Consider the following 14,369-nt stretch of genomic DNA (forward strand, 5'->3'; position numbering starts at 1 on the left):
TGTAGACCATTTTTATAACGGCAACGCGCACTTCAGCGATAAGCTGACCGGACAGTTGTTATGAGAAAGCTCACCTTGAACCAGGAGAAAGGCCTCGGCGTACTTGTTGGTAAGCAGCGGCTCGGGCAGGTTGCGCAGGAGCTGCTTCAGCAGGCCGGCGACTTCGTGCACGCCGAAGCGACTCAGCACAACGCCCAGCTGCTCGGGGCTGCGGCAGCCGTTGTAGCATGACTCCAGCTCGGACCGCAGCGCCTGCGACAGTGCGTCGAACGAGAACGCGCTCGTTCAGCGACCATCTTTACGCCATTAGAACGGCCCGATGCACAACGGTGCTGACACAACTTCTCGCCTGGTCCAAACTGCCTGGAAACCCTTGCCTTCGAACGGACTACAAGACTGCTTTATATTTCTGCCTCTTTCTCGTTTCCCGGGTAGAGGGAAATGGGAGGAAGATACATTAAGAAAGTACAAAAAATAAATAAGTAATTTAGCCAGAAAAGTAGATGGTTAGCGCAGTCTGCCTGCACTATACTGACGTAAGTGGGTTGTGGAATATCTGGGGCGTCGTCTTCTAGGCTAATCAAGAAGGGGCAAGGACCTCAATTTTGCATTCCAGGCTTCTTAGTTATAAGGAACCAGAGAGCCGCGAAGTCTGGCAGGAGTTAACGACCGAATCTCGAGAAGGAAGCTACAGATCAAAACATGTTGAGCACCCATGAGTTAGCTTAACGCAGTACCTGAGCAGAAACTTACCTTTAGTGTAGGCATTTGACCCGCTGTGCATGATATCGCACACGTAATCACGACAACGTCACATATGCCACTCGCATGCACGCAGAAAGTGCGAGTTTTGTATCTCGTTCGATGGTATGTCGCAAATTAGTCACGAGATCAAATGTTAGTGCTATTAAAGGTATGCTACCATAACAAAAACTTCTGAGACAGTCTACAGACTGACTATAGACTTCTGTCAATAAAGACTATAGTCTTTCTATAGACAAATCCTATAAACAGTATACAGGAAATCTATACATTTATGGGCACACACTTTTAGTAGATTTTTCTCTATCGACCGCTTACAGACTATGAACAGAGAGAATGGAATATCTACATAAATGCAATAGAGTCAACAAGAATTCTATAGAAAGTCTACAGACCATTTTTATAAGGTGTATACACTCATGCAATAACCAAGCAGCGGAGGTGTACAAGGGTGGCTCAAATTTCGTGACCACAGGCTACTGCAAGCGGGACTCGATGCTGACAGCGACCCGCCACAAACTTATTCAGTTAATAGTTTGTATAAAGTTGCCTCGCTTGCTGGGTTCGTCAGAAAGGGTAAGGTTTTCATCCAACACGCACCGAACGCTAGCTATGCATTACAACTCGCTCTGTTCCTCTTCCAAACGGTCAACAGAGCTTCAACTTCAAGCACACCCAAAGCACGGTCAGAAAAAAACCCGCAAGCAGCCCCCCCCCCCCCCCCCCCCTTTAAAGTTTCTTAACTTTCACTGCACAACGATCAAGGTGTAGTACGTCGATTTCCTTTCCAGATACTCAGCTACAGTCAAAAGCTAAAGCGTTGACATTCGGCGGAGAATTCCGAACGGGTGCCCAATATAGCCCTACGCCTCAAATATCCAGCGTCCTTGTAAAAACTCAACTGCGCCGTGTACGTCCGTGAAAGGCGCGGCTTTTGTGGGGCGCCTCGAATCAAGAGGCGCGCCATCCCCGGGTTCTTGACCGGCATCTCCCGAACGAGGGGCCTCTCGGCCGCAAGCTACGACCGAGGGATAGACGGAATCCATCTGATGTGCGCGCCCACCGCCGACTGCGGGCGCATTCCTCCGGCCACGCAGCCGTCAGGAGTCCGGCGACGGCGCAGCCCGCGAAGCGCGCGTTGACCGCTGAGCCTCCGTGTCCTCGGAGCAGCCGCGACGCCAGCACAGTGCGTCGACTTTCATCACAAGGAAGGAAGCGGCGCGCCTGGGCGCAGATAATAAACGCGCGCGCACACATACGATCCAGTTTGGCTCGGCACCGATGACCGTGAAAGCGGCGGGCGACCACGTTGGAGCACTTCTTGCTCGGCGGTTGGGAGTGTAGTATAGCCCTGGGGCAGAGAGCGACTCGCAAGTCGGCAGCGTACCGCGCCCGGGCAGTTAGGAGATCGCGTGCGATGCCGGCAGGATTGTCGCTCACGGGTTTGTTGCCCCGTCTCGGCAGAGCGCTTGTGAGCGCCCGATACGTCTCTTACCGTAGTCCTTGACGCTTGAAAATCTTCAAGAAGGCTTTTCAGTGCACATTTTAAGTTCTTCTGTCCCTATATACCAGGTGTCCCAGCTAAATGTAACCAAGCTTTTAAGAAACATGGGGTGTCCTAGCCGTCTGAAACCAAATGAGGGTTGTTTAGAGTAGCGTGACCTAGTCTGCAGTATTTTTTTCGTTCTTCAAGGTTGACTAATTAGTTAAGCTTAATTAACTAACTTTTTAATTATTGACCTGAGGAACAAAGTGTCAATGGAAAAGTTGTAGATCGCTTTGAGAAACAGCTTACTGCGACATTTGCAGCAAAGTAATATTTACGTAAAGTAGTTTTTTTACCGGCCTTTAACCGTAATTCGGACAATAAAAAAAAGCTTCCACATGACAACTGTGCCACTTCAACGTCCCAAGACGGGCCGTAATGAATAAAATCCATTTTTTCTGAAGTCCTCTCCTCGATGAGACTTTGGGTGCACATTGGGTCAGAGAAGTGAGCGAGCAGCTGGTCACGTGACATCTTTCTTTTAAGGCCAATAAATGAAGCTACGTAAATCGTAACTTGACGGAAACAGCACTGCTGGCGGTTTTTCGAGGTGATCTAAAACTTTTGCATTGACACTTTCTTCCTTAAAGGGTCAGTCTACTGAATTTTATCGACCATATTTTCTTTGCGGCAACCGATAGCTCTTTACTCAAATTACCGTTTAGCCAGCTGTGGTGCCAAGAAGTGCGGTAGAACATTTTAAAATAGAATTTATTGATGTGGGAACACATCTGTATGAGATGGTAGTCTCATCTGGCAACCATCTGGATTTCCGCCGCGCGGCGACAAACATGGCGGCGCCCGTCGAAGCCGGACTATAGTGTACTAGAGCCGGACCTCTCGCTTCGGACTGAATTCTCGTTGTTGCTGCCTTTTTCGGTGCGTTAACTGGCCATAAATGGGGCGCCGGTCTTTTGCTTCGTCTCATCTCACCTATAAGAAAATATATAAGAGATAAATTTGCTTTATTTTAATAATTATAGTGACGATTCTGTCGCTCCTAGGCTTAAGTGGAGAGTTGGTTTGTTTACAGCAATGGTTCCCGTCCTGACAACCAGATGGCGCCACTATACGCTGAGTTTATTTTTACGTCTCTGCTAGCATACGCTGAACTAAAAGTGAGAATGTGCCTGCGTTTTGCGTTCGTGTAACTATAAATATTCATGTGATTTACAGAAAAAGCGAGCGGTACGCTTTCTACAGTTCACTAGAACAAAACGTGCGTTTCTCTGACATTGGGGCATACAAATGGTACGTAGTATATTCACTTATGCTTCTACAAAAAAAGACTACCACCTTCTTGAACAAAATGAAAGTTTGGGGTCGCCACCATGCATTTTTACGCGACTTTTAACGCCGAAATAAAATATAAATTCCTGCCTAAACCGGGAGCAGTTCCCTAGTTATTGATGTTATAGGGTGCCAACTACCAGAACATGCCATTATTTATACACTCATCTCAGTGAGTAGACTGACCCTTTAAGTCAATAACTAAAAGTTAGCTAATTAAATTAACTAATTAATTAACTTTGAAGAAGGAAAAAATACTCAAGACTAGGCCACGCGACTATGAACAACCCTGAGTTGGTTTCACTGGACTAGGGCACTTCGCCTTTTTTAAAAGTTTGGTTACATTTAGCTGGAACACCCGGTATACCTTTACGTATAGAGATAGAAAGACGCTGCTATACTCGACATTGGTCTGTGGGAGACACCTGCAAACACCTGCTCGTGGAACAGGGGATAGTTGAGGCTATACGTCCCAGGGTACTCACCCCGCAATCCAAAAGTCAGCTGTCCCGAGATGTAAAAAAGTGCAAGGGATACCAGGTTCCCTGTATACCTGTATACGTAAATTTAACACGCTTCGAAGCTCGTTCACAAAAATGTTTAACATCACACTTTCAGACAACGCAGTGGCATAGCGTTCATTGCTAGCTACAGAATCCCACTGTTTGCAAAAGCAGCAATGTTTCCTTTCCGAAGAATTTCGCGAATGGAGCAAAAGGTTCATAACATGGAACGCGGCCAGTTCCTAAACCTGTCACATGGCAGTGACACACATGGAAATGAAGAACAGAAAAACAAGTACGACAACAGAGATGTATGTTGTTGACACTGTCCCTTCTGTTGTTTCCTCCTTGTACGTTTGTGTCGAGCAGAAAAATGCAAGGACGTTATGCAGTAATATAAGCAAGCAACGGAAGTCTGGAGAACGCGTTACAACGCAACAAACTAACTTTTTTTCTTTCAGAAGCTCGCTGGTATCTGTCATTGAGAAAATTGTGATAGCGACTGCGAGAACTGCATGCTGTGCATACGCTATAGCTGGTCGCCGTTTTCTAAAGACGAGCAAAGAAACTAAAAGTTATTAAGGCGAAAGCCTTTAATGCCTCATACTGTCATTAGCAGACGCGTCGGCAGGAGTGTCGACAGACGCGTCGGTAGCCGTGTCGACAGACGCGTCGGCAGATTCGTCCGCCTTTCGGCGTCACTGCTTAAAAGGCTCAAGGTTCCAGCATGAATAAAGGCGCATCTAGTGAATGCATGGGCTTCATAAATAAAATAAAAGGAGTAAAGTCATAAAAAGGAAAATAAAAATAAGAAAATAAACAAAAATAAAAACAAAATAAAAATAAGATGTGAAAATAAAAATCAAGAACAACAAAATGAATAAAAGGAGCAAATAAAGAAATAAAAAACAAAATATGAAAAATAAAAAAGTAAAAACAAACAGTGGCCAGGAAAGGCTTTCGCCTTGCAGCACTTTAGAGAGCCAAAGTGCCCCCTGAATGTTTAGTGCCGTCTGATGCAGAAAGGAGTTCCTTTCGCTTGTGTCACCGAATGACGCAGTAGGAAATTATTCGCACAGACTGCACGGCAGGAAAACCGTCTAAATAAATAGCATCAAGGAAGACTCAACTGTGTACGGGCGAGCGAACGACGCGATATATAAAATGCACAAAGTTGCATAATGTACGGCTCCGACAACAAGGCCCAGTTCGTCGGGCAGTGGCATTTTACAGAGAAGTACGAGTCACCGTCACTCACGTCGATCTTGAGGGCGGATCCGGAAACGCGCAGGATGCCTTCCTCCTGGAGCCCATGGCGGCGCAGGTGGTCAAGGATCTGCAGCATAGAGGGCGCGCCGGTCAGTGATGCCTCAAATCGGGCCGTTTCCTTGAAGACCTCTCGTTTGAGAGGTGCGACAACTTCCGGAAAAGAGAGCGCGTTTCAATATATCCCACTCCTTTCTAGAGGGAGCTTGATGTTTGCTCCCTTTCATGTACTATAAATACAACTCTAGAATAAGCGTCCCAAACGGCGATCCCCAGATTTGATTCAGCCCGTTGGATTGTGTAATGAGGCTCGCAGTTTCGTCAGAAAAAAAGGGGTTAGCCGTACCTGCCTGCGCGCTGCCTCACGCACACTCTGCAAGACAGCACGGCACTTTCCACGTAGGACTAGTCCGAAAAGAAAGAACTGCGCACTAGGCATTGCCCGCAATCCTGACTATAGCAGACATTATCCCGACACCATAACACAAGAATTACAAACCCATTGAATGTTGATGGTACTGGAGGGATAGTTTGTTTGTTTTTTTTCTCCAAAAATTTGTTACTGGATCATGTCGGTTTTCTGGACCGTATGTAGTACGACATTTCCTTTTTCAAGTCTGTGCGCCAACAAGAGTCTACGCAGCTATGTTTTGTCCTTTTCTTAAATGTGCGTGGAAGCCCGGTATTTTAAGTGACTCTAAAACTGCGATTCTAAATTTTGCTCGAGGCCGACAACATGTCCCTGCTTTTGGCATACTGGACTCGCCCGATGCACCCCCACCCCGCCAAGTGGAGCTGATATGGGTGCCCGCGCCCTCCGGGAATCCCGGAAACGAGGCCGCCAACCTTTTAGCCCGAGGTTCTTTAAACCGGGCTCAGGTGGCCTCGGATCGGGGATTCACGAAGGAGCGCATGCGCTCATTCAGCGAGCTGACGCAGGCCTACAGAGCCTCACGCCAGCTCTGTCCCCCGCCGCACCCCTCTCTAGATAACAAACAAGCAACACTCTGGCGCAGACTACAGACACAATCTCTCCCCTCACCCGTTACCCTAGCCCACTATCATCCCTCCTTCCCCAATCCGACATGCGCCCTATGCCCAGAACCCTTCGCCTCTTCCCTCCACATCCTTTCCCTCTGCCCGGCGGACCCTCCCCCGCGGGACCTAGAGAACCTCAAGACCTGGGAGGACTGGGAGACCCTGCTGCGCTCGGAGGACCCGGCCGTGCAGACCATCGCCACCGGCCGGGCTGCCAGTGTTATGGACCTTAGGAACATAAACACTTGAGTGCAGTGGGGTCGTGCGGGGACCCTGGGGCGTGCCCCGAATTCCTCGTACAATAGAGTTTTTTCTCTCTCTCTCTTCTTAAATGTGGTGCGCACAGACGTTTCGTCCTTGAAGACACCATCAATGATGCGAGAGAACAAAATATTTCGCTCTTTCGAGTCATTTCCAAAAGTCGACGCATTGCTTCATTACCTATAGCTAAGCTTGGTCGACAACCAAAAGCACCGCCTCTGGACCTCAGTAACGGCCGATGCGCAGATTGACGACATTCGCAAAGACAAGCTATTGGTCGCATGGAAGAGGATCTACGGGAAAGAATCCTCACCTCCCGGATGACGAGGGGCACCTTCTGTTCGGCCTGGACGTGCCGCAGGTTGTCCTGCTCCAGGAGGGTCGTCAGCGTCACTCCGTACAGCAGGCTCTCTGCATGGTGTAAGGAGAAACGCGCTTGCCTTCTAATCCAGGCCGAAAAGGAAAGATTCGACGTTACCCGTAGCATCTGGCCATGAACCTCAAGAGGCATACTTAGCCACGTGCCAAAGGTCCGGACGTGTCCAGTGGCGCCCCCTTAAACGCGAGGAAATCGAGACTATAGTAGGATACAACTTAAAAAAACACCAGTTGCTAACACTGGGCCGCGGTCCGCGGCGTCTTGTATTACTCCGCTGGCCAATCGCAACTGTAAACGAAACCAGCTTTTTAATGTTTGACTATATCAGACAATCCACGTATAAAAAGTATAGAGCTCATAGTCTTTTTCTTGTGATAAGCTTCTTGTTTAGGGAACAAGAAACGTTTAAGCAGCGGACTAATTATTCGTCGTGGAGGAATTCTGTGCGCGGAGGCTGAATGTGGGCGGAGCTTCACTGCAGACTTAGGTTGTATCCGACTATAGGAGGTCGCAAATACAAAGAGTTGAACCTCGTTATAACGAAGCTGAAGGGGTCCCGCGATTATTTCGTTAGGCCTACAGCCCGCTTGGAGTGAGCTTCCAAGGGGAATCGTCATTCCCTCATTATATCCATTATTCGTTATAACGAGGTTCGACTTATTATCGTTATTATTGCATACGATTGTATACGATTTGCAGATAAATATTACTACTATTATAATTAGCAAACAGACAAAGCAAAAAGGAAAGCAAGATGGGAGGAGAAGGGATATAAACTGCCAGCTGAAACACCGCGCAGAACGCAGGAAAATATGCGCAGGGAAAATACAAAGGGAAAGGAAAAAGGAACGTGAGCACACTTTGTACAGAAAAAGGCGGAAAAAGCATCACATAGCTACTTCCATGAGAGAAAAGGAAGAATAAATGCGGAGGATCGTGGTCCTGAGACCCCCTAAAGTCCAAATTCCAAAACAAGGTATAACAACGAACGTATTGCTCTACAGTGTTGCCATCTCCGCCGAAGCATGCAACTACATTCAGATCCCGAGTGCTGCAACTATATAATCGGATGTAATTCAAGATCGAAGCGGTTTTTCCCCGTCAAAGGCCCCCCGTTCCAGCCAATAGCGTCGGCTCTCATGAACTTGCTAGCGTGACAATGCAAGGAGGGGACTGTCCCCAGCCATGGAGGGAGGGGGCTATACCATTTAATCTGCCACTCCCTGCAACGTCACGTTACCAGGCTCATGAGAGTCGACCGACGCTATTAGCTTGAAGGGGGTTCCTTTGACGGGGAAAAGCCGCTTAGTTCTTGAGTGGTATCGACTGTACTCAAATCGAAGGCGGAGCCTTGCCCGGACAAACATTTAGCGAATTCAGTGCGGCTTTTGAAGAGTCAGTGCCTAGCCAAGCCGAGAAAGATGCACGGCCAACCTTTTGCCCTCCGGCGGGTGTTCTTTCGGCGTGCGTAGGTGATGCCCAGTCGGTCGAAGAGCGCCGTGAGCTCGATGAGCGCCAGGCTGCGAACCTTGCGCCAGTCTGCCGGCGACAGGTGGCCAGGCACCGTCACGCCCGCCGGCTGCTCGGACAGGGTCACCAGCTGCGAAGAAAGAAGAACAACAGGCGGAGGTCAGGTATAGTGAGACAGGAGCGCGGAGCCCGCGAGCATCTCGCACGCACAAGCGAACTCGCGTTCAGCGCACCTCAACTATAGTCAATACATAACAGTTTTGACATCTCGTCTGGTCGGGGAGTAGGTTCATGTCGAAAGGAAAAGGAACGCCGACCAGAGGTTGTTGCTGAAATGTTTGACATTTCGGCTTTCGAAACGTCCAACATTTCAGCAACAACCTCGTACCCGCCCATTCTGGACAAAAGCATTTTTCAGCTGGAAACTTTGTATGAACGCAATTTTTTCATACAATGCAAGATTTGACCATAACAATCAATATATCCGCATATCATCCAATGGCAGTCTTGTATTTTTTTTCTATTAACGTTTTTGCTACTGTGACAAGCGTTCCCCATTGTTTTTTTACGGGAGTCTTAAAGGGGCTGCGAAACACTGCTTGCGGCGATACCGGCTATACTTCAGGTGGGTTGTTTATGTCACACAGATGCTGACTTAAAAAGAATTACAGGAATCGATGCACAGGAACGGGAGTTATTCAGTGAAGAAATTTCAAAATACAAGCAAACAAAACGCTGCCCTCAACTCGATTTTGGCGGAGCTTCCCACTCCAATTTCGCTCTCCCAATGACGGCACCTGGCGCAGCCAATCGGAACAGCCAGCCAGAGCATGTCGCGGAAGTTTGCACTCCATGGTTGCCTGCTCTCTGTAACTCGTTCTTGCTGAGACTAGCAGCGTCGTTTCCATGTCAGAGCGCCCCTGGTGGTGTATTTTTATTTTACTTGCTTTGCAGGGCTTTTATCTAAGACAAACAAGTTGTTTTTGTTGATCTAATATAAAACGCAGACAGGTAACAAAATGTGTCTCTATTTATTCACGCAGTTTGAAGTATATTTATTTTTTGTCCGATCATCAAGCTCGCGCCAGGTGATGTCATATCCGCTCCTAAAAAACCCGCCACTGTGTGGCGACACCATCAGAGCCACGAAGTTGTTTTTGGGAGGACATTAAAATATTAAAAAACGGAATATACGCGGTATTACCGACGCTAATGGCACCATTATAACGCACTGTATGCAATCAACAGGCAAAACAGTTAACTAAAATTGTGTTTCTGGGCCCCTTTAACTGTTCGATGTGATCGATGGAAACACTTTAAAAGAAAGATTTTGCTACATATCAGAAGAATGGACCTTCAATATTTTCATAACAGTATCTTATAATTAACCAATTTTCAAAGTTTCAGTCCGAGAAAGTTGGACATGGGAAGCCAACCATGGAACATGAAACACCTGGAAGCCAACATGGATCCCGCAAGCCAAAACGTGCCACATTTTAACAACAACCTCTGGTCTGAGTTCCTTTTCCTTTCGACATCAACCAGTCAACTCATATCTCGGATGTTTGCTCAGCAGCGCTAAAAAATTGTGGTTCATAAAGAGAAAGCTTAAAAACGCGCCTGTAAGGACTAAAATGTTATATAGCCTACAATGCAATAGTGAGATCGAAGTTAGAATATGCTTCCGGACTCTGGGACCCGCATACCATGAAAGACACAAAAGAACTTGAGCGAGTACAGAGAAAAGCAGTGAGATTTATATACGGAAAATATGCCAGGAAGGATTCGCCGTCCTCAATAATGTTACAAAATAGAATACAGACACTTGAAATACGCAGAAAAATTAATCGTCTTGTACTACTACATAACACTCTTTCTGAAAAAAATAATATGACGCTACCAGCTTCCGTATGTCGGCCTTCTACGAGGAGAACACGACACAGTCATGAGTATTTCCTTGCACCGATCTTCGCGAAAACAAACGCTTATGAGTAAAGTTTTTTCCCTCGAACGGTAAACGATTAGAATTCACTTCCCATTAGTGTATTTCAGTCAAACGATTTCATGGCTGCATTGCAAAATCATTTTTGTGCAAGTTAGCGATGTTGACGTTCTCATTTGTGCTTCTTTTTGTGCATTATGTTCATTTCATGTTGCATTGTATACGCTTTTCTGTGCTTTCTTGTTTGTGATATGCCCCTCCTGCTTGGACCAAAGTATTGGCCTGCAGTATTACTAAATAAAAATGTAAGGAAGTGCTGTGGTCGAATTTAAAAAAAAAATCAATGAATGAACCAATCAGGATACAAGGAATGAAAGGACACATTGCTACTTGGAATAATCAGTAAATCAATGAATGAACCAAATAGGATACAAGGAATGAAAGTAAACATTGCTCGAATGGAAAATTTTCAATCAATCAACTCATTAATCAAGATATCAAATAAATATACGTAGTTAGCACAACAACCGAAGCAAGCAGTGAACAAATAACTTAAATGGGTTGCCGGATACCTCCCCCAGTTCTATAGCCTACACGACAATGTCTCGTGCCCGATATAATGAGTCAACGAATGACTTTCGTTTTTTTTTTATTGCAATTTTGAGTTCTTATGAATGCGGGCACGCTAATCATCACACATAGTGCGATTACTTTAATAAGCGCCGCCGCGGTGGCTCAGTGGCTATGGTGCTCGGCTGCTGGCCCGAAAGACGCGGGTTCGATCCCGGTCGTGGCGGCTGAATTTCTTTGGAGGAGAAATTCGAGGCCCGTGTACTGTGCGATGTCAGTGCACGTTAAAGAACCCCAGGTGGTCGAAATTTCCGGAGCCCTCCACTACAGCGTCTCTCATAGCCTTAGTCGCTTTGGGACGTTAAACCCCATAAACCAACCTACTTTAATAAGCAAAGAGGTGCACCCGAGCGACATACGACGGAGCACCCCTTTTCGGTGCCGCGGTGTGCAAGGAACGCGTTTAGGAAAACGATATAAGCGGAAAATGTTGAACACTGCGAAAATAAGAAGCATTGTATAGTGCCTTAACCTGTACGCACGTTGAGCAATCAACGCGTGTTTGATTTGCAAAGCGATAAACAAAATTACGTCTCGTCGTTTGAAGAATCAGTCTTGGTTGCCGCAAGTTGCAGCCCAAAAATAAATTGCCTCGGTTAGCAGATTTCATGATGCAACGATCGAAAAAGGTGCACCGTTCTTCTCCTTGAAGAGCGTTCGTTCAAGCAGAGCCTTCATCATCTTTCTCGTACAACGTGGATGCCTTGCTGCGCGCCATATATATACGCTACATTTTGCTGTCACACTGAAGCGAATGTTTTTTGGCGCTTGATCTTCACCGGAAACATTTTCGCTAAAATATCTTACTTTTTTTGCTACCCCACAGAGTCAACCCCGTCCTCTAAAACACAAATATACAAAAACATCGTCATACACACCTCCAAAGCCACGAATTAGCAGCGATGTACACCAAATTTCTGTCGTTCTCCAGTGCCGCATTTGTCGCAGCGGCGCCGGCAAGCAGCCCCACATTTCGAGATCAAGACGCATCTCAATTAAGGTCTTGATTGAGACACGTCTGCACCTGTCGAAACGACGACCTTGCCCGCTACCATTTGTCGAAACGTCGGAAACGTGACCGAGGTGCCACGCTCACGGTTCAGAGCGTTTCTTTTAAACGAAGAAAAAAAAATGATTCGTAAAGAAAACGGCGGAACAATTCAGCGGCGAACCGAGAGACATTACAGCCGGCGGCTGGACAGACGCAAAGCCCTGTCGCAAGGAGGCAGCGGCACCAGTAAGCGGCTGCGGGGGAGCTGTTGCGACAGAGCCGCCTGTGACGGACCATCCATCAGCACGGATTGCGCCGGTACTGAATGCGGCAGGTTGGTTTAGGATGAATGGATGGATGGATAGGAGCGCCCCCTTTGAAACTGGGTGGTGGCAATTGCCACCATGCTCCGCTTTTCTTTATTTATTTTTTTAATGTGTTGTCTATTCTCATTAAGATTCGCCATCATCTTTACCTACGGTTTCCTACACTTCTAACCTTATGCCACATCTCTGCTTTTAAGCCACCAATCAATCGCTTTTTGCTAACTTCCACTGCAGATTTATTTACATGACCATTGTTATTTTTAAACCCTAGGGCCTCGGGAAGTGCCTGCATCGACATCCGGATGGATACCATCACATTTGAGTTCGCCCGCGTGCAGCGCCATCTATCGTCGTTAAAAGTTTCGAATTCCGGTGTGCACGTTCCGCTCGCACGCGTTTCAATTCATAAACTATTTGAGGGAAATGTGTTTTCCGCGTACCAGTGAAGAGTACCGGTTTTACGTAAGCGAACTGCGCATGCGCGTTGGCCGGGTAAGGACTGTGCGTGCGCAACTGTCGTACGTAAACCTGGTATATGTCTCCGGTAGTATGCCTCCGGTATGCTAAATCTCTCTAGCAACAAGGGGAGTTGCAGGGGATCTCAGACCCCCCACTAGTATTCACAAGGGATCAGAGATCGCCCGCGCTAGAATGCAGGGACCGCATGAATCCATAGTAAGCAACCCTTTTTTATTCTTGAAGAAGCGTATCTTGTTGGGCCAGTTGGTGCATGGTATGTAGAAACCCCGCGGAAAGGACGTGTTCACAAGGAGGAGAAGTACACAGGACAACGCTGGAAACACAACTGAAAATTCTTTACTTGGTGGATCGCCAACATCAGAACAGGGCGCACATGCGCGAGAGCAACCACAAACGTTAACAAAACAACAAACAGGAAATTGATTAAGCGACCGAAGAAAGCATGTGGCAAACTATGTGCCACTCATGAAACTGTACTCTTTTGCCGTGAACCTAACAGAGCTGTCGCTGACGCATTCAGTTCCTAACTGCTTGATTTTGAAGGCTTCTAAGATTTCTCGTTCTATTTGCGTTTTGCCGCGGCAAAACGTTAGGTTCACTGTTAGGTTCACGGCAAAAGAGTAAAGTTTCATGAATGGGACATACATTGCCACATGCTTTCTTCGGTCGCTTAATCAATTTTGTTGTTTTGTTAACTTTTGTGGTTGCTCTCGTGCATGTGCGCCTTGTTGTGATGTTGGCGATTCACCAAGATTGGATTGATAAAACGTTTATTTGGGAAAAGAATCTTCAGTTGTATTTGCAGCGTTGTCCTGTGTAGTTCTCCTCCTTGTGAACGCGTCTTTTCCGCTGGTTTTCTACTTACCTTTTTTATTCTCTTTGCCAGCGGTGGTCGAAGCATTCCTTCTCTATCGTTTCGAAAATATCAGGATTTTTAGCAAGAATTAGTGACGTGTTTTCTGAAATCCGAGACGTAGAAAATTAAAACGTCGGCAGCACTACACAAAGGCTGGAACAAAAAGGTCAGCCCGTACCCTAACACCACGAGTCAGTCCGGAGCTGGCCACTCAGGTCCAAGGCTAAACAACAACAACGAGAACACTGGCAGAGCGCGGGGATCGCTTGTTTCAAGTCTGTGCCAAAAAATGAGCAAACAACCACCTTTAAAAACCATTCCTCCCCTTAGAATAAAACGCTGTGCAAAACAAACCAGCAGCCGCTTTCTCTCCTTCCTTCTTTATTGGTTATAACGTACTGCGCTATGACATAACGATTTATGGTCACTGTGCTGTTCGCTGGAAGTGCAGGATTAATTCTCCCCTACGATCTTTGCTAAAAAAAATATTGGCTATGATTTAGACCTTCCCTCCAATTCTGATCTCTTTAAGGTATTTTTTCTACCCGATTTTGATCGCCTTTTGATGGAGACGATCGTCCTGAAACATTTTTGGTCTAGTGACTATAAGATTCCGTATGTTCCCACAC

The 14,369-nt window shown here is 46.7% G+C and overlaps 1 protein-coding gene across 1 annotated transcript in view; it reads right to left on the minus strand.

Moving 5' to 3' along the window:
* Positions 1-14,369, minus strand: part of LOC149360010 (rho GTPase-activating protein 18-like) — a 235,751-nt gene that overhangs the window by 11,488 nt on the left and 209,894 nt on the right. The window contains exons 8-11 of the mRNA XM_089572127.1: positions 8,480-8,645; positions 6,980-7,077; positions 5,360-5,437; positions 75-252 (exon numbers count right to left, since the gene is read on the minus strand). Coding sequence (XP_089428253.1) covers positions 75-252; positions 5,360-5,437; positions 6,980-7,077; positions 8,480-8,645 — 520 coding nt within the window. The remainder of the gene's footprint in view (positions 1-74; positions 253-5,359; positions 5,438-6,979; positions 7,078-8,479; positions 8,646-14,369) is intronic.

Source organism: Amblyomma mixtum, chromosome 2 (assembly GCF_055824585.1).
Source record: "Amblyomma mixtum isolate Tamu chromosome 2, ASM5582458v1, whole genome shotgun sequence".
NCBI classification, from domain to species: domain Eukaryota; kingdom Metazoa; phylum Arthropoda; class Arachnida; order Ixodida; family Ixodidae; genus Amblyomma; species Amblyomma mixtum.